Source organism: Megalobrama amblycephala, linkage group LG22, assembly GCF_018812025.1.
Source record: "Megalobrama amblycephala isolate DHTTF-2021 linkage group LG22, ASM1881202v1, whole genome shotgun sequence".
In the NCBI taxonomy this organism is placed as follows: Eukaryota; Metazoa; Chordata; class Actinopteri; order Cypriniformes; family Xenocyprididae; genus Megalobrama; species Megalobrama amblycephala.
This window is the reverse complement of record NC_063065.1, coordinates 7,405,817-7,426,706: the sequence shown is the minus strand read 5'-3', so window position 1 is coordinate 7,426,706 and position 20,890 is coordinate 7,405,817. Positions and strand designations below refer to the sequence as shown.

The 20,890-nt window shown below is 34.3% G+C and overlaps 1 protein-coding gene and 1 long non-coding RNA gene across 3 annotated transcripts in view; one reads left to right on the top strand and one right to left on the bottom strand.

Annotated features, from left to right (window-relative positions):
* The window catches only part of LOC125258209, a 28,886-nt gene extending 20,444 nt beyond the window's left edge, over nucleotides 1-8,442 (top strand). For both annotated transcript variants that reach the window (XR_007182547.1, XR_007182546.1), the window contains exons 4-5: nucleotides 7,537-7,579; nucleotides 8,304-8,442. This is a non-coding gene — a long non-coding RNA (uncharacterized LOC125258209). The remainder of the gene's footprint in view (nucleotides 1-7,536; nucleotides 7,580-8,303) is intronic.
* Nucleotides 1-20,890, bottom strand: part of st18 (ST18 C2H2C-type zinc finger transcription factor) — an 82,824-nt gene that overhangs the window by 13,541 nt on the left and 48,393 nt on the right. Inside the window, exons 6-13 of the mRNA XM_048175099.1 lie at nucleotides 19,851-19,881; nucleotides 16,375-16,568; nucleotides 10,701-11,402; nucleotides 8,361-8,495; nucleotides 6,859-6,949; nucleotides 5,803-5,895; nucleotides 3,545-3,744; nucleotides 1,993-2,189 (exon numbers count right to left, since the gene is read on the bottom strand). Coding sequence (XP_048031056.1) covers nucleotides 1,993-2,189; nucleotides 3,545-3,744; nucleotides 5,803-5,895; nucleotides 6,859-6,949; nucleotides 8,361-8,495; nucleotides 10,701-11,402; nucleotides 16,375-16,568; nucleotides 19,851-19,881 — 1,643 coding nt within the window. The remainder of the gene's footprint in view (nucleotides 1-1,992; nucleotides 2,190-3,544; nucleotides 3,745-5,802; nucleotides 5,896-6,858; nucleotides 6,950-8,360; nucleotides 8,496-10,700; nucleotides 11,403-16,374; nucleotides 16,569-19,850; nucleotides 19,882-20,890) is intronic.

Below are 20,890 nucleotides of genomic sequence, written 5' to 3'. Positions count from 1 at the left end.
GTGTTGGGACTACGAACGGCCTGTGTGGTGTGTAGGTGTGTGAAGCGTTTCACGCCATACTTCTGCGAGTTTCTCTCAGTTATATCTCTCGCTGTCTAAGAGGAAGACCTGCTTTGATCGAAGCCACCGAACTGGATGGATCATACTGTACCTTGTTTCTAATTATTAGTAAAATATACAGCATTAGGATCCTGTAGTTTTTATTATGTTAGCACAATAGTAAAGAAAGTTAAATTACATTTCAGTGACATAACAATGAGTTTTTTTATATATGAATCTTTGTTTTAAAAATATGTTAGGGCTGTCTAAACGATTAATTGTGATTAATCACATGTAACATAAAAGTTTGTGTTTATATATTTGTGTGTATATATATTATATATATGTGTGTGTGTGTGTGTGTGTGTGTGTGTGTGTGTGTGTACGTCTGTGTGTATATATATACAGACACATAAATATATGTACACACGTTATATAAACTTTTATGTTAGATGTGATTAATCAATTTAATCGATTTGACAGCACTAATATATATTATATACATACATACATGTCATTTATTAATAATAATATATATATATATATAATATATATATAATGCAAATTATATAATTAATACATTTTTATACTATTATTCTTATATAAATTATTTTTATAAACTGTCTTATTGTTTTACACACATATATATTATTTATTAATAATAATATATATATATATATAAATTATTTTAATAAAAATAAATTATATATATAATATTTATTAATATATACATATATATTATACAAATTATATAATAATTTTAATACTATTTTTCTGATATAAATTATTTTATAAACTGTCTTATTGTTTTACATATACATATATCATTAATTAATAACAAATGTATATAATATATGTATAATCTTTAATAAAAAATAATTAATTGTAATAATATTTTATATATATATATATATATATATATATATATATATATATATATATATATATATATATATATACGCACACACACATATACATACACATATATTATTAATAAATAATATTATATTGTATATTTTGTATTTTTTTATAGAAAAGATTTTTATACTTTTACAAATGTATAAAGTCAGCAGAATTTATATTTAATCATAACAGCTCATTTTTGGGGGCATTTTTCCGCTTTTGTCTGAGAGAAAAGAAGAAAGAATACAGGAAATGTCACAAGCTGGATTCAAACATGCTTTGCCCATATGCACTAACCGCTACGCCATGACTCCAACATGCATTGTAATCCATTTTTGACAGCACTTTCCATTTTTTATTATATATATATATATGCATATTAATAGTTTTTTCTATTTTTCTATTAAGAAGAGGCTCAATAAAAGAACATAAGTGTAAAACTGATTCAGATATCCATTTTCACACTGTAACATAAATAATCTACTGGCCTGTGCAGACTATTCTTATTTAATTTAAATAAAAGAGTGATGTCTATTAATCCCCCAACCAATTGATTTAATCCAACTTCTCATAGATCGTCTGTTAGAGATCAACGCCAAAGGATCTGTGCGAGCTTATCTAGGATAATATATTACTTAGCAAAATGTCTTTGACCATCTGCAGTGAAGAAAAAAAAAAAAAAACACGCTCTCTCCTGCAAACAAGAGAAAGCCCCAACATTACCATTAGAGCAAGTAGAAATCAAATGCACGGCCACATGTTTTACAAAAAGCCTTATAATTGTCATAGAGAAGGAAGCTGTGATTGTATTCCTCCCAACTCTTTTTGATGTGATTACACAAATTCTCCTTTGTGTACATTAAAGCTCTAGGGGCAGTGTGGGTAAAAGAAAAAAGCTCCCACTCTCTTGTTGTTGTGCCACCAGAGGCAACACAGTTCTCTGTGCCAAAAAGTGTCTTTTGATGTTACTCCTCTTTTTCATACACAAATCACAGTTGTTTCAGAATGACCACATTAAATACCTTTTTCTGAGTGGTCTAATTTGATTACCTTTGTGGATGATGCCAGGGGCCGGCTGGGGGGCAGGGCCTCGCTGTTGTCTCGGCAACGGGTGGAGAGGTTGAGGATGGCTGCGGATGCGATGTTGGACTGGAGGGTGTTGCTTTGGGCTTTATGGCGACTGGGGCTGTTGTCTCCGGGCATGATCATACGACCAACAGGACCCAGAAAACAGGGGAACTGAGCGGCTGAAAATGGTAGCTAGAGTTAGTACTCAGGGAAAGAGAGGAGAAATTGTAAATGATCATATTATGCAAATAGAGCAAATACAGATCCACATCTATGTAAAAAGGCAGGTTAAAAATATACATATATTAATGTTTTAAAAAGAAATAATTATGCTTTAACATATGCATATTTTCTTTTAACCTGGCTGTCTACATAGAGGTGGACTTGTGGTTCCTCCATCTCTATCTCCGCATAATAAGATCAGTTTTAATTTATACCTAAAATTTAATTTTATTAATAAAAATATTTATTTACATTTATATTTATTATTTAATTATATATTTTTATTAATAATATATACATGTGTGTGTATATATATATATATATATATATATATATATATATATATATATATATATATATATATATATATATATATATATATATATAAAATTGTTTCATCTAACATAAGTTTGTAAATATATATGTATACAATACACAAATATATATTTACAAACTTTTATGTTAGATGAGATTAATTGCGATTAATCGATTAGACAGCACTAAATAAATAAATAAATAAATATATATGTGTACACCGTACACATAATATGATCAGTTACAATTTATACATTAATGTCAATATTAAAAAATATTGTTATACATTTACATGTACAGAATTATATATATATATATATATATATATATATATATATATATATATATATATATATATAACTATATGTGTATATATAATTATAAAATATATATATAATTATATGTATCAATTCATATGTAGATAAATAATTAATATAAAATGAATATAAATAATGCACAGACAAGTTAGCCATTTGTAGGTTAATTTGATATATTAATAATTTAATATTCAGTTAATATTATATTAATAAAATAATATTCAATTAACCTTCAAATGGCTTGTAGTTGTCTCTGCATTTTAAGCTGAGAATAATTACATTTTATCATATATATATATATATATATATATATATATATACACAACAAAATTAATAAATAATATTATTATATATTTTATATATATTTTTTATATATTTTTATATAAAAGATTTTATGTGTAAAGCTCACTGCCAGGGTGTTGCTATGCAGTTTCTAGGGTGTTCTGAGTGGCTTTTAGTGTTGCTATGTGGTTGCTAGGTTGTTTCTAGATGGTTGATTATTGGCCTAAATCAGGGTGCTTCATAAAGACTGTATAGAGCAGATTGTATGGCTCAAACAAGTGACTGCACATATACTGCTTGAAGTCACACATAATGACACTGAAAACAAGTTCTTCTTTTAAACAGTAATGTCAGTGCATGCTGGGTAATCTTTGATTTGAAACAAAATAGACACTCACAGTCAGGAAAGTGTGAAGATTCGTGACTCTGGTCGGATGCCATCTGAGCTTGCTTGCCAAAGACCTGGGCGTCAAAACTGGCGTAGTCAAAATGGCCTTTAGTGTACTTGTCCATGTCTTTGGCCATGCTGGCCTGCAACGCTGCCATAGGATGTGCAAATCTGTATGTGAAGTCAAATTTCTTCATGTGTCCTAAAGGTCTAAAAGAAAGGAAGAATCAAGAGTTCAGAATTGTACTAAAACGTGTTTTTATTGCTGCTTATTCTTTGGCATAAAAAAAGGACATTTCATCTTTAATGAATCATTCCCAACCAAATCAGATTTTTTTATTTATATAATTTGAAACTCCAAAAGAATTTAAGGTAACACTTTATTTCTATGGACCAATTTAGACATTCTACTATCTATAAGTAACTTTGCAACTACAAGTCAACTAAGGGTGTTCAAAAATGTTCATGAAAATGATGTTCAAAAAAGAAAATGATGAAACATTTCGTCCTGACAGTTCACACTGTTATACATATATTTTGCCACGGAACTTGTCGAACATCCAAAACAATGCTGTGTACTGGACTAAATGCGCCCGCTGTATGCGCATACATATAATGGTATATGATGGAGCTGACAACTCATGAAGAGCTTATAAAATGTGTAAAGGAGTCAAAACAACAGCAGGAATCCCTCCGTCACACACACAAACGAAGATCTGCTGCAAAGAGGTGCGGTTCTGATGCCTATGATGAGGTAAAAACAGGTTTGCTTGAGCATTCTGTCCTTTTTAGGGTCGCATCTTGTGACATCGTGTCTTGTTTTTGGTTAGTTTACATGACTTTGGTCCGTGTTGTGTTCATATTTCAGTCGAACCACACCAAAGTTCATCTGAAAGTAGACTGAGGTTGTGTTCACACTTGTTGTTCGGTTCATTTGGACTAAAAAAAATTTAGTCTTAGTCCCCTTAGCATTCACATTGCCATTTTTACACCGAAAAATGGGATACGTTCTGATTGGTCGGCTTTTATTGTGTATATTTTGTGACGGAACTTACCGTACATCAAAAGCAATGCTGTGTGCTGGGATAAATGCGCTCATTGTATGTGCGTAGCCTACATATGATGGTATTCTGAACTTGTGAAGAGCTTATAAAATGTGTAAAGGAGTGAAAACAATGACAGGAATCTCCTCTATGCAAGGAGACGCGGTTCTGATGCCTGTATCTAACTGTGATGGCCAACATTGCGAATATGATGAGAAAAAAACCATTCTCATACTCATATTCTTGAGCGTTCTGTCCTTTTTAGGGTCGAATCTTATGACATTGTGTCCTGTTTTTGGTTCGTTTATATGACTTTGGTCCGTGTTGCATTCATATTTCATTCAAACCGCATCAGAGTTCGTTTGGAAGTGGGCCGACACCCATCTTTTCAGCAGTTTCGGTCCGCTTGTTTAGTGCGCACCAGGATTTAGATGGCAGCATTCACACTTTTTCAAATGAACCGCACTAACAGAGTAATCACACCAGGGTTCGTTTTAATCAAACATGCCAAGTGTAAACACACCCCGAGATCCATCTTTTTAGAGGTCTCGGTCCGCTTGTTTGGTGTGCACCAAGATTCAGATGGCAGCGTTCACACTTATTCAAATGAACCATACTAACAGAACCATACTAATCAAATCAAACCTGACACACCCTAACGGTGCTTCCACACTCAGTTCGAATGCCTGGTCCGAACTCGAGTTTGATTACTCCCCCCTCCCCCGCTGGACTGTGTTCAGATTACTTTATATGGGTCCGAACCGGTTTGCGGGTGCTGAAGACAGTTCTGAAGACAGCATTCAACTTCACATCATCCAAACAAACCGAATTCTATAGTCAATCAAACCCGGATGTGCACCAAAAGTACTAGAGTGAAAGCACCCTAAGTCTTATTGGATTATTAGTAGACTGTGTGCTTAATATCTGCTATCTGCTTATTCTATTAATCCGAACCATAACACCTAACCCTAACCTAACAGTCTACCGCAGTCTACTACTACTCTAATGAGAGTTAGTTGACATGTACTGTAGTTGCAAAGTTACTTATAGTTAACTAGGATGTTTAAAGTAGATCATCGAAATGAAGTGTAACCGAATGAACAGATGAGATGTTTAATATTATCCTTCAGAAAGATGATTTATGAACTTATTTTGAACTTGCTTGATGTAAAGGAATCAAGACCTCCATAAGACACAGGGCTGCTCCTGGATGAAGGTTTATTACCTCGCCATTCTCTCTGCGCTCTGTCTGCACTTTGTGGGATCCTCCTGCGGTTTGGAGATCTTTTCTGCAGCAGCTATCGGGCAGCCTGAGAGACTGAAAACAGACATCAGAAGTGTGGAGTTAGCCTCCTCGTGGCCTCCTCTGGGTTGTTAACTTTATTTTAATTGAATTTGGGTGCATTAAATAGTCATTCAATTACAAAGAATCCGATAGTTTCTATGCGATAAACATCACATTGTTTTATAGTCTACTTAAGTGTCATTAACATTTTGTTTGGACTTTTCCTGATAGAGCGAAACTTCATGTTTCTTTTCAAGTAAATGTCCAAGTTTTCACTGAATGTGCATCCCTTTTTTTCATGAACATGTTTGAGCTTTTAAAGGGGTCCTATTATGCTTTTATACATTTTTAGTTTTCTTTAGTGTGTTAATGTTGCTGTTTGAGCATGAAAAAGGTTGCAATATTCTTCATTTAAATAATTCCCGCCCAAGGCATATGCAAAAAAAGGGGTCGAGGCTTAGTTAAGTTGGGTTAGTAGTGTGTTGAAACTCGTGGTTATGGAAAGGGTCGGGACATTTCTAAAATGCACTGGAAGCGGTTGGCCAATCACAACACAGTGGTCCAGCTGACCAATCAGAGCACAATGCGCTTTTCAGAAGTAGGGGCTTCATAGAGACCAGAACTAAACAAAGCATTACTGACAGACTTGGAGAATATGTGAAAAATAATGTGGTTTTTTTTTTTTAACATTCAAGCATGAAAACCTATTCTAGTAGACCACAAAAACAAAATCAAGACATTGAAATAGGGCATCTTTAAGGTGGTTTCAAGCATTGCAACAGTGCAAAATAGAGTAATAATAATGATATGATATATTTTCTTTGAGTGTAGTTTAGTCGAAGGTAACGTTATTATAAACATCACGTTCCCCCAGCGACTGCCTCCCCGCTGCGAAATATCAACACAAATCTGCTTACAATGAGAAAGGAGTTTTGTATACAAATTAATAGAATGTGATTTGAGTTTAAAAAAAAAAGCTGTTTTCATTGTGCTCACCTTCTATGCGTGCTACGGTTACTGTTGACATGACCTCTTCCTGTACAGCCAGGGGTCGGACATTTAAGGACGTTTTCGTGCATGGCAAGGACTGTAGAATATAATATGAAACTTGTTAGATAAAGAAGAGAAATTACATTAAAGAATAATTCAGGATTTAAGCTTCTACTGCAGCTGTTTCGAGGTTTTATGCTAAATAAAGTTTTCCGGGTGATTCTTTGTAACTTGAAATTGTGTCTCCCTTCAAATATGAACATGCAAAACATCACGACTACAAAAACATTTTGATTACCATTTAAGAGACACACACTTATTGTTGAAGTCCTATCCAGTATCCTTAGCAACTTTTCACTCTGTTCATAATTAGTTTGGAGGATGTGCCCGTCTATTTAGGCTGCATCCGCGGGTCCTTTGATTTGCAGAATGCTGCCTCTGGTTTAGGAGTACATGCTTTCATATTGGAGGAAAAAAAGGGAAAAAACTTAATTACATTTTCTGTTCCTTTTGTCACATCACTGTTTAATGGCGAATGTTTGTTGTGCTACTCTCAAATGGAGAAAACAGCAAGTGAAAAGTTGTTTCCGGATTGCATTTTTAATTTGCATACCGCAGGAAATCAAACCTCAGTTGTGTTGACGGCTGAAAATTTCTTTAATTTTTTTTTTTTTTTACTTTCAGCTCGCAGCATTATATGGTTTCCACTGGAAGGCTCAAATACGTAGTAAGTACATGAAATGCATTTATGTACATAATTGACATGCAAATTACTTCATATTTGTGATTTTTTTTTTTTTTTAATTAGGGACAATTTTGACTAATTGAAATCTTGAAAAAGGACGCTTCTTCAAATTATGTTTAACATCTGTATATGATATTTATCGAATGTTTATCACATCCCCTGGAATCATTTTTCAAATTTTGGAGAAAATTTGGCCAAGATTTTGACAAGTTAAGTTTGCCAGTAAATTAGCTTTAAACTTACAAAAATGAAAAGAAACAAGTTGCTTCTGAATTAAAATGCTCAAATACTGACCAGTTTGGTAATGACAACTAAATAAAGATAATGTTTATCATGATATAAAAATTACAAAATAAATGACAGCCAAATTATAAACTTTTTTGGAAAAACCTAATCTTTTTTTTTTTTTTTTTACATTTTTCTTTAAAAACTGAAGAATCTTGTATTTTCTATCACAGAAAATAAATAACTATTAGATATTTTTGTAGCACACATTTAAATTGAATTGACTTCATTCAATGCAGAAATGTGCTGAATATAATAAAGGCAGTTTAGTTAAGCAGTCACCATGTAATCTTTTATCCTTCAGTATCTGTACAACTAAACCTTGATCATTAGTGTAGCATGAATATTTATGGGCTGAAAATGATCACAGTGTTGTTATCACTAATTGTATTTGTTCTGTTTGTATTGTACTGCTGTGAAGGGAGGAAATGTGTCTAATGTCCTCAGGAAGTGATGCGTAACATGAGAACAGACTCACTCTCTGGGGGCACTCTGACTTTGTGGGGACATCCTGATAGACTCCGGTGATGAGGGTAGAGGCCTGTCACATGACCCGTCCCATCACAGCCCGGGGTCGGACATTTGATGTCTTTCTTTTCTGTCCGAGGGGAGTCTATAACGCAGACACACACACACACACACACACACACAGTAAATGCATTGCTCTTCAAGAATGTAGTTATAGTTCATCCCGTCCAATCGCGTTTCTCTCTATGTAAGCCGAAGCGCATCATGTGAAATCATGCTGGGTATGTATGTTTTCATCCGTGACATTAGTTAAGGCTGCGGTCTTACGCAGGGCACCGATTTCTTAGTGTTGATCCATAGAGAGATTATCTTCAGAGATTACCCATTAAACAGCAGTCATCACAAGAACCAAAGTGCTTAAAGCTCACATCAGAGATACTTTACTAGGATTTATGACTTAATTTATGCTCATGGTAAAATATCTGGCTGATACCGATAAAAATCCAGCACTCCGTGTTATAGAGATGTCATCAGAAGATTTTCTTCCTGTACTTGTACTTTTTTTTTTTTTTTTTTTTATAAAACATGTTGGTTATTTACTATTAAATATTTTCTAGCCAAAATGTTTTTAGCACTTAAGAGGATTTTATTTATCTATCCCTCTGGGCTAGAATCTCTCTATGTCTCTTTCTTCTTGCATGTTGATTTTTAGTTTTGCACAAACACATTTTATGAAATTTTGTAAAGCAGGTGTTTTCAAACTGGGCCACAAGGGAGTGACAGGTGGAAAAGTCTAGAGAAAAACGGTAAATAATAAGTAAATAAATAAATATTTTAAATAAATGGTTTAATGGAATTAAAATAAATGGTAACACTTTACATATTACAGTTACATATGCTGCATGTAGTTATTATAGCAATAACTATAAATTATGCATATTTCCATGCAACTAACCATAAACCTAACACTATACTAAGTACATGTAGTTACTTAATATTAATCAGTACTTAAATGTATAATTACAGTGTAACAAAGACACCTTAAGTGTAACCAAATAGATAAATGAAAAAAAATTAGATTAAATAAATAAATAAATAGTTAGCTATAAATCAGTTAAATAGATTAAATTAGATTAAAATAAGTAAATAACAAAATATTAATATAAATAAAAAAAGATCAAAATTAAATAAACAAATAAATAAATAATACATTTAACAGTATATTACTATAGTATAATGAGTAGGAAAAAATATAATAATGCAACTTAATCGAAACTAATTTTATATTTATAACATTCAGTGTATGAATTGGGTGTTTAAAAGATAGATGCCCGTTAAATGTTAAAATGGGGGTCTCTCACTTGAGGATGATCATATTTGGAGGGCCATGGCATCTAAAATATTGAAAACCTCTGGTTTTCCACACAGACACATATAAACACGAGTTTTTATGAGCCTAATACAAAGAAAAAGAATTACTATGATAAGAAATTAAGGTGTTTTTAATGCAGTAAGTGAAGAAGAATTTACAATTAGCATTAAAACGGTAAATAAAACGACTAACAAGCCACAAGAAATTCGATTTGCTATTCTTTTTTGAAGTTTTTTTTTGTTGTTGTTGAGTAGTGAACAATTAAAACACTGCCTAATCTGTAGTGAAGTTATGGTAAGTGTGAAGCTGTAGTGAATCTGTATTAAAGCTGTAGCTATGGTAGAGTTGTAGTGAAGTTAGGGCTGAGAACCGAGAAGTTTTCATAACCAGTTCCACTTTAAAAAGTGAACTGAATGACGTTCGGTTCTGTTCGTGGTTCTCAGATGTGAATTATTTCACCAATGCTGACGTAAAAAGCTACTGCAATACTTAGCCTATTAGAAAGCACTGCAAAACCACAAAACAGATAGCATAACCACTGTAGTCCAAATCCCTCAACCATTGAATTAATGACTCTAATGAGTCGGGTTTTTTTAACGAATCACAAACATATATAGCGTGAAGTGAATGAATAACTCTTATGAACCAGGTTTATTTTACGAATAATATACAGCATGACTAGTGAAGTCCAATGGCTGAATAAATGACTCTAATGAGCCGGTTTTTTTTAGCGAATCACAAACATATAAAGCGTGAAGTCCGACGGCTAAATGAATAACTCTTATGAACCAGGTTTATTTTACAAATCAGAAAAATATACAGCATGACTAGTGAAGACCAAGGGCTGCATAAATGACTCTAATGAGCCGGTTCTTTTTAGTTCGACACCTGATTGAATGACTCTTATGTTTCATGCCAACTTTAAGGAATCAGAATATTTACAAGGAATTCGAAAATCAGTGAAAATGTGATTCTCACCTTTGCTGCTGTGGTACATGGTCCGAGCATCTATCTCCAGCATCCTCTGCTGCCTCCGATCATGGTTCATCTGCTCCAGGAGGAAGCGGTCCATGTCTTTGTAGGCACTGTGAATGACCTGTCTATGTTCAGACTGCAGCACCATGGCCTGCTCTAGAAGACTGAGATTCAGTCGGGCCCTATCCAGCTCCAGACGTCTGGCCACCAGACCTGGACCCCAAACACCTCCTCGCTCCTCCATCCTGGGCGTCTGGAGCTCCTCCTCACTGTCGCTGAACTCTCTTACAGAGCCATACTCCTCCATAAAGTTCCCTGCACTGTTTCTGTTAATGTAAGCAGAAAGAGCGTCTTCCTGGAGCTGCTGACCTATTCGGAGTCTCTTTAAAAGAGCATCGTCTGCAGGTGGACTGGGGCTGTGATGGATCCCGTTGACTTTCGTTAGGGACGGAGGAACGCTCCATTCTTCCTCGTCTGCCTCTCTGTCTGGAGACAGGTGATAGCTGGCTCTGATCTCCTCCTGATTTTTGTCTTCAAAGTCCTGATTGTGTTCCTCCTCTTCTTGCTCGTTCTGGTGTTCGGATATCTGAGCCACCAGGTCTGGCGAACCCTCGCTCGTTTGTTCTGACCATGACAACAAGTGGTGAGACTTTGCGTTGTGATAAACAGCGTCTTCCAGAACATCACTGCCGCTGAGTTCCTCATCTGAGACACAGAAGAACGGACGGGGTTTAAATTGATGGATCATCAATAAGAGCTCATTAGATGATTGTGTTTGGAAGTAAAAGACTAACAGATGGTTTTCACATCCTTCAAAATCACGAGTTGTGACAAATATGACAGCTTCAGTTTGGGATTTGGACAAAACATGAAGGGAAACACAAAATATGTCTCTGAGCACATTCATAAACTAAAATGGATGGATGGATGGATGGATGGATGATGGATGGATGGACGGACGGATAGACAGACATATAGATGGATGGACGGACGGATAGATGGATGGATAGACAGACATATAGAGGGATGTAGTAATAACTCATGCATATTTCCATGCAACTAACACTATACTAAGTACATTTAGTTACTTTACATAAATTAATAAATATTATTCAGTACTTAAGTGTATAATTACAGTGTAACAAAGACACCTTAAGTGTAACCAAATAGATAAATAAAAAATTAGATAAAAAACAAAACAAAATTATTAATCAGTTAAATAGATTCAATTAGATTCAAATAAGTAAATAAAAATGATTAATTATTAATAACTGGATAGACAGACATATAGATGGATGGATGGACGGACGGACAGTTTGATGGATGGATAGACAGACAGACAGACAGACAGATAGATAGATAGATAGATAGATAGATAGATAGATAGATAGATAGAGGGATGGACGGACAGATAGAAAGAAAGAAAGAAAGAAAGAAAGAAAGAAAGAAAGAAAGAAAGAAAGAAAGAAAAGCATTTCAAATGTGCTCAAATGAAAAAAATAATAAATGATTAAATTAATTTAAAAATAATAAAACATATATAATATACAATTTTGTCAAGAAAGTATTATGATAAACATTATGTATCCCAAGTGCATACACTATTTAGTTTCCATCCAAACTTGAGATTATTAATTGAAATATATACATAACTTTACCTTATTAAAAAAATAAATAACATATACATACATGTTTCTATTTATAATTAAAAAAAATAAAAATATGCCCTCTTAATTTAATCTGCCATCTGTTCAAGTTACGCAACTGTGTTTTATAAAGTGCGACTTGCATTAAAGAAGTGTTAAATGTACTGGAAAATGTTTTCAAATCCACAATGAATATAAGACCTTATGATATAAAGCTGTAAACGCTAATCAGAAAGAAGCATGATTTCCTATACCACAGTACTACTTTTGATAAATCCATAAAGCTTATTTGTCTGGGGTTTATGGAGTGAATAATTCCTTTTTTGACCAATCTCAGACCTTTTATCCCTTAAAATCACCTTTAAACGACTCTTTGGAATCGCAACAGACCCGATTATATTAAGTAATCGAGTCAATGATTAACAAAAGAAAACTATCAGCTGGATTGATTTACAATCCACAACTGATCTCTCTGAACTTAGCCACCAGGGTTAAAGCTCTTTGGGCACTGGGGTTTAAAGTTCACAATACAGCATAAGCATGAGATACATCTATCCTCTTAGAGAGCCTTATGCCACCCTCCGAACCATATGCAGCCACTGAGTTGATTAGATATTAGAGCATTTTGGCTGCCGCCACATGCGGTTTCAGGGGCTTCTAATGGGATCATACTGCCTTAACAAACAGTTGCTAGACTTAAAGAGCATATAAAGTAGTCCTGCTTTTAATCCCCCCAAAAACATCCCTAAATGGGGGATAGAGAGCTCAGTGGCATTTACAATCTCACCCGTCTCTTGCCAAAAATGGAAACCAGGCTTTGAGGGGTTAGAGTGTGCTTGCCGATTCGTTCGTACCATGCCAAACTCCGGCATAATGTCGCAGAGGTCTACATTGGCGCTGTATGAACGCGAAGGCATTATGCTAGAGCACAACCTAAATTTTGATTCTGTTTGTGCAGATAATTATAGTTTCTATGCATGCTGCTTGAGGAAAGGGTGGTTAATCTCGTCCGTTTTTATTTTTGGAATTGCATCCAATTGAATGCGTGTCGAATGTTACTGCACTGATTCTTGAGAGATGAAACGTGTCCCACACTTCAACATCGATATGAATCAGAATAGATAGAATGTTCCTTAATCAAATGTACTATTTAGTTTTAGTTATATTTTCACCTACCAAATCACTCAGTACTTCTTATAAAGATTAAAAATGTTAAACAATCAGGATAAAGACTAACTTGCCTGATTTTATTAATATTATCATAAACAATCTGAAAGGTATGCATTTTTAAATTCATATTTTTATTATATAAATATGTACATTTTTAATAAAAAATAATTACAAAAATAATGCTATTTTTTTTAAAAACTAATTTACATTTTTAATTAAATATATATGTATATTTTAAATAAAAAAATAATATTAATTAAAAAAATACACTTTATAAAATACATCTTTTATGAAAATATTAATAAAATCAGGCAAGTTTAGTCTTCATCCTGCATGTTTTATTTTTCCATATGCTTTAAAGCAACTCCAAATAAACAAAATGGCTACAATACATCTGTGACTAAATGTGATTATTTTGTCAACACCGTTAGATTTTCCATGAGATGCTGCTGACATTTCAAAAGGCGGAGCTGAAATCAGTTTGAAGCAGTTTGAATCTGAAAGTTGTGTATTTTTTAAGGTATATTTTAAATAAATATTTTTATTATATAAATATGTATATTTTACATAAAAATGTATATTTTAAATAAAATAATTAAAAAATGCTATTTTTGCTATTTTTAAAACAAATATTAACTTTTAATTAAATAAATATATATATTTTAAATTAAAAAAAATATTCATTTAAAAAAAATACACCTTACAAAATAAACACCTTTCAGATCGTTTATGAAAATATTAATAAAATCAGGCAAGTTTAGTCTTCATCCTGAATGTTTTATTTTTCCATATGCTTTAAAGCAACTCCAAATAAACAAAATGGCTACAATACATCTGTGACTAAATGTGATTATTTTGTCAACACCATTAGATTTTCCATGAGATGCCGCTGACATTTCAAAAGACGGAGCTGAAAATCATTTTGATGCCGTACTGTGGTCTCAATTTATTCTTAATCATAGTTGAATGCTCCATTTATTATAAATATCTGACATGGTACTACTCAATGTTTGTATCTGACGGTGTTTACCTGTATAATATAGAAGGAAAAACATTATTTTTTTTTGTGAGAAAATGGAAGAAGCAGGAAGTTGCATTAGAAGCAAGATTAGTCCATAAACATTAAACTTCAACATTTTTAATTTCTGTCACTCATTTTTTGTCCCATATCTCAAGAATCAATGCCCGTCACACAAAAACATGAAGCATCTGGATGCCGAAACCAAAACGGAGCATGGATTCCACCGCAAACACACTTAAAAGCGGCTGATTTTCCTGATTTTGTCGCTTTTGTCAGCAGTTTGAGGTGTGAAAACCCAAAGCGGTCCAGCGCAGATGAAAAGTTCGCCAGTTATGCTAAGACACAATTAACAGAGCAGATGATTAGGAGTTCTCTGCCATCCAGATGGAGATACAGCCCTGACCAAAAAAAAAAAAAAAAAAAAAAAAAAAACAGAACAGTGGGGGGAAAAAAAAAGACTGGAGCGAACAAGGGCGAAAAATGCTTGGATGCAGAGAGTGGTTTGTGTTTTGGAACAGGTGAATGGTTTATACTCCAGAATAACCATTACCATTGTGTGTATGGAGACCAGAAGCTTGGCTGGAGTCACACACACACACACACACACACACACACACACACACACACACACACACACACACACACACACACACACACACACACACAACAGTACCAATGAAAGCCTTACACCCCTTTAATTCCTCCCCTGCCTTTCCTTTCTCATGAAATTCACATACCCCTCTCGTCCCCCTACAGATCCATTAATTTCGCTCCGGTCCCAGTCGTCATTCGCTCCCAGTCACACCCCGCACATTATGTTTTTAAATTTTTTTTTTCTTTCAGTAGCACTTCTTCAGTAGTGCACTTTGGCAAAACGCAAAGCAAACATGTTGCGAGACAGCAGGGAAATATGACAAACGAGATTTTCCTAATCATTCCGCAACTTCAGAACATAATACTAAAAACTCGAAGGAGGAGGAGGGAAAAGAAAAAGGTTATGATTATTATGGGTAATATGAAATCAGAGAAACAAATAAATTCCATTTCCAATGATGCTGTTCAATTTATTGAGCTATTTTGTTGTCCATTTAACAACCCACATGTGTCCAATAATGAGCCGCACACATTATGCCTAATTATGTATATTTGGGCTGCGTTCGATGGTCTAACAAAAGCTTTCGAAAGGGACAATTACGTTTGTTGCTTGGTTACATCGTTAAAAATATACCAAATAAGTGCAGATTATAGGGGTGTGGAGGTACACATGTAAAGCATGGGTATTGTTGCCAACATGCTCATAATTTGATTCATTAGGAAATGGCAGCATTTTGTTTCTAGAAAGGAGACTGCTTTAAAACGTAATATCGACTTTAACGTTTCCGTGCCTCCGTTGCCAAAAATGTTTTGTTGTTGGAGTGTATGATCACTCTCTTTTGTCAACGAGGCACAATATAATTTGGTGCATTCTATTCTCAGTTACCCTATTTGCATAATTATGCAAGCAACCACACTTGCTTATAAAAAAGCACTTTTCCAGGCTGCATAATCAACCCGGCGGCAGCTACTTTAACGCCACCGACTTTTTAATCCGGGTTTCAAAGTAGGAAATCGCCTTAATCTGGACGCCGGATGCGGGAAAGAGAGGCTAGGATCAACTTCCACGGGACGCCGTGATAGACGAACGTGATGGGCGAATAGATGGATGCGGTGAGGGAGGAGGGAGAGGAGGCGAAGGAGGAGGAGGAGGAGGGAAACAAATATATGAATGCAACAGATGGTAGTTTAAAATTCAGCGTCAATTGTTCATCAAAACAGACAAAACAACAGGACATCTGTCTACCTGCTGGAGTGTCAGTGTTCCTGGGCGCGTCTTTGTCCTGAGCGCTTGCCAGGTCTTCCTCGCCGTCCCCCTCGCTGGGGCAGGGGCTGGGACTGTAGTGGCGGGGCTTCATCAGGAGCGATTTCCTCTTGTTGACTGGCGCCCCGCGGGCCCCTTCTGCGGCCGACCGCTTTTTACCCGCGCCGAGATGCAAGCTGAAAGGAGAATACAGGGGTCATTTAATGGATGCGTCATCGTGTCACAAATCAACGTGTTGAACTGAGTATGATTGGTTGAGGTACAAAGATCCGATGAACCCGTGAGGTGTGTTGCGTAGACACGTAGAAGTCTTGAAATAAGTTGTGCCAATATTGACTCCTAAAAAAAAAAAAACTCTTTTTCTTGGTTCTTGAGCTGCTATATGATTCTTCACAGAGTAAACAATGTCCAATAATTGTTTATAGGCTCTTCAGATCAGTGTTTTGGTTCTTTGTGGAACCTTTTAAGCCTTACAAATGCAGCTCATTAAAAAAATGACTTACAATATTGTTCAAAAAATGTCTTTTTATCAAAGAATCAGGAAAAAACAGCACGGTTTCCACAAAAAATATAAAGCAGCACAACTGTTTTCAACATAAATAGTAATAAAAATATTAGAATGATTTCTGAAGGATCATGTGATCCTGAAGACTAGAGTAAAGATGCTGAAAATTCAGCTTTGAATCACAGGAATGAAATACATTTTAAAAAGATATTAAAATAAAAATCTGTTATTTTAAATGGTTATAATATTTCACAATTTTACCGTTTTTACTGTAATTTTAATTAAATAATGAATTAACATGACTAGATTCTCTTTTTCTCACATATTTACCATGAAGGTAAACACTACATTGCCTCTAGCAATGACTGCGCTACATAGATCAGATTAATTGGTTCAAGGGCTACAACTCTGGTAGTGATTTTTTTTTTTGAGTAATCAACTTAAAAAATTGTGTTTATGCTACAAATTATTAAGTTCCCCTAACTCAATGTAGCTTGTTAGTTGATTCACTCGTAAATTCACTCAAAGTTGTCATAACTCAAAAAAATTGATGCAAACTGTTGCGTTAATTTTTTTGTTGAGCCAACACATTATTTTTATATTATTACTTTTTTTTATAATTTACCCCTAATGCTCTCTGATAAGACAGATAGCAGATAAAAATGGTTTCAAGTTAACATTAAATCAAAAACATCTTTCTCAATCCACATTATTGCTCTTACAGTAAATGATGTGTTGGCACACATTATTCCAAAGACAAAAATATAATTCCACCTCTGAACTGACTTTCCATTTTAGCCTTCTTATTTTTCAACCCCTCCCCTCCAACCACTTATAAGAGGCCACTTTTCACCATCCAATCAATTCCCGATGGATCGAGCCTCGCCCTACATTATGTCTCACTGAACATTCAGTTTGACACACACACACACACAAAAAAAAAGTCACCAAAGTAAAATGGGTGGCAAATGAGGCATTGAGTTTGTTACAAAACTCAACACGGCAGCATCTGAAATTCCCTGCAAGATGTGACTAAGAAATTCAGCATCGCAGATCCTCATGTGTGAACTTATGTGTGAACACAGAGTCCAAAACACTCAAGCATGAACTGGCTCATTATTTTCAATGAGAAATCTGTTGCTATTATCAGCTATCACGCTGCATAATAAGGAATGATACAGAGAATAAAATGTTTGCTGTAGGCTGATATCATAAAAAAGTAAGTGTAGACTTTGAAACAAAGAAATGCACAAAACAACTTGTATAACATTAATATAAAGACAATTCATGCTGCTTAATAAAAGGACGCATACAACAAGCCATTAACAAAACTACTTCAGCTCCAAAAAGTATTTGGACACTATGTAACTTTTGGCCCTCTAGCGGTTTAAAAACAAAACTGCATGCAGTTTGCGGAAGAACATTGTTTTGGTTGTGCTTCGGCACTAATGTTGATTCTTGTTTTATCACTCTAAAAAGTAATTCAGGGGACCTGTTACCACAACTTATATAAATGCAAAATTCTAATTTATTGTTTTAATTAAACCTTTTAAGTTGCAAAAATTATGTTGTAGAGTTCACATTATTTTGTAGAGTTCTGTTGACATAATAATGTTGATCATTTCATCACTTAATATAATTTCATAACTTAATATGTCATTTAAACTCAAGTGGAAACTCAAATTTCTGCGTTAATTGGCTTTTTTAAAGAATTAAGTTAGTAACTTCGGAAATCAGGCAGTGGGTTTCTAGTTCCCAGCATGCTTTGCATAGGATAAGGAGAATAAATGTTGAAATTAAGTGTTAATTTATTAGTTTATAGTGAAGGGAAAGACCTGTTACAGTGTTTAATGCTGTTATGCTTGACATTTAAAAGAGTTTCTGTAATGTTGAAGTTTTTTGGTTACCATTGTGCTGAAGAGTAGATACATGAAGGTAAACACTACATTGACTCTGCTAATGCAATTACAAAGTAATATCTTACTTTTTCATTAAATATATGTTAAATAAGTTATGTTAGCATGTGTTATGATAGCTGTTGATTTGAACTGAAATAGATCAGATTAATTGGTTCCAAGGCTACAACTCTGGTAGTTGGCGCGACTAAACTTTTTGAATAATCAACTTAAAAATTTGTGTTTATGCTACAAATTAAGTTCCTCTAACTTGATGTAGCTTGTTGGTTGAATGTAAATTCACTCAAAGTTGTCATAACGCAAAAAAATTGATGCAAACTGTTGCGTTAATTTGTTTTGTTGAGCCAACAAATTATGTTTTAGAGTGACAAGCTCTTTTTGCCAGAAGACTCTCCTCTGTTTGCCGTTTGTTTAAAACGAGTGATTCAGCAGAGGTTTGAGATTTATCGGCTCCATGTCAACCTTTCTCCCTCGTTTTGACAACTAACCACAATATATGCGTCAAAGTAGCCAGAGCAACTTTTCCCTATTTACGGATATGACGAGACACGACGAGTGACGTATGTTCGCAATTTCCCACGAAAACCATCCATCTAGGTCTAAATTATTAACACTTATAATAGGCTTACCATAGTAAATCAGGGTGAGACAAAAACACGTTTTGGAAGAAGGATTGATGATGTATTGACTCATTACTTAAATGTTGTTAATTTTGAAAAAAAAGTTACATAAGTCACACTTGCATTAGATGTAAAACATCAAAACAAGCAACATTTATTTCAAAGAAAGATGTATAAGTACACTTTTCAAGCAAAAGTTCTTCAAGTGGATCATGTTCATACAGTAGTTGTGATAAACTAATTGACTTGACATACATCAACTGAAAATCACCAAAACACTATGTTATTCTTAAGTGTGACTTAAGTGTCCAAAATCTGAAATCTTAAATGCAACTTTTGACAACTGCACGTATGCTGTAGGGGCGTCAGAAAAGCCATAAACTGACACTCGGAAGCTGGTAGTGAACTCTGGCTTACCTGGGCGCCTCAGCGATGCAGTCAGGCAGAACTGCAAACAGAAAAAGAGAGAGAAAGAGTAAACACACATGTTTACATTTCCACCAGCGAGACCGGCCCCTCCAGCACCTGCCTGTGATCCTTCACACACCTCTCGCTTTAATGTCACACTCAGACGGACACAATGATGAAGGCTCCTGCTGACTCGGTGAGAGACGCTTATGTTGAGGATACAACTCTTCTGGCATACACAACATCTTAAGCAAAAATCAGAAACCTCCTCTACCTCTTTTTTTAGGGCTCTGAAAATATGGCTATGGATAGCAGCAAAAAGGATGCAAATCCATACAAAACAAAGAGATGCAAATAAGGCTTCAGGTATTTTTTTTTAAAACCACATTACAGAGGATCTGGTATCAGTTGACCCTATTTTTGCTAGTGGCTTAACAGCACATGCTCTTAGAAGAAAAAAGGTCCTAATGTAGAACCTTAAAGGGTTCTTTCAGGCACGTCATATATAGAAACTTTTAGGGGTTTATGGATTTAGTTTTCTTTTTTTTTTTTGAGTTGAACAGCTCATAAACATACATTAAAATAACCCAATAAACATCAAAGTATTATGCGATTACTTAAGACATTTCTCCTTATATAGAACCTAGAACCTTATATAGAACCTTTTTTGGCATAAAGAATTCTTTAAAATTAAGGCAGGAACTCAAGAGTTCTATGTAGAACCTTATTAAACCTTTATTTCTAAGAATGCACTAAACTCAATACATCACATGAAAGAGAGACAAAATTGTCATTTTTGAGTGACCCGGCCCTTTAAGCTCAGGCATTCTGGGTAATGTCTTTCTTACGAAGAGTTTATCATGTCTTTATGTCTATTGCAACTAGTTACTTTACTCTTCATTATAAGAAGTAAAAATGCAGGCATTACCTAAAAGAGATTTTTTTTTTAACTTGATGCAACACAAAGTCACCAGATTCAGTCTTATTAAATATTTTGCATAATATTAATAATAAAATAATATTTATAACATTATAACTACAAAATACAT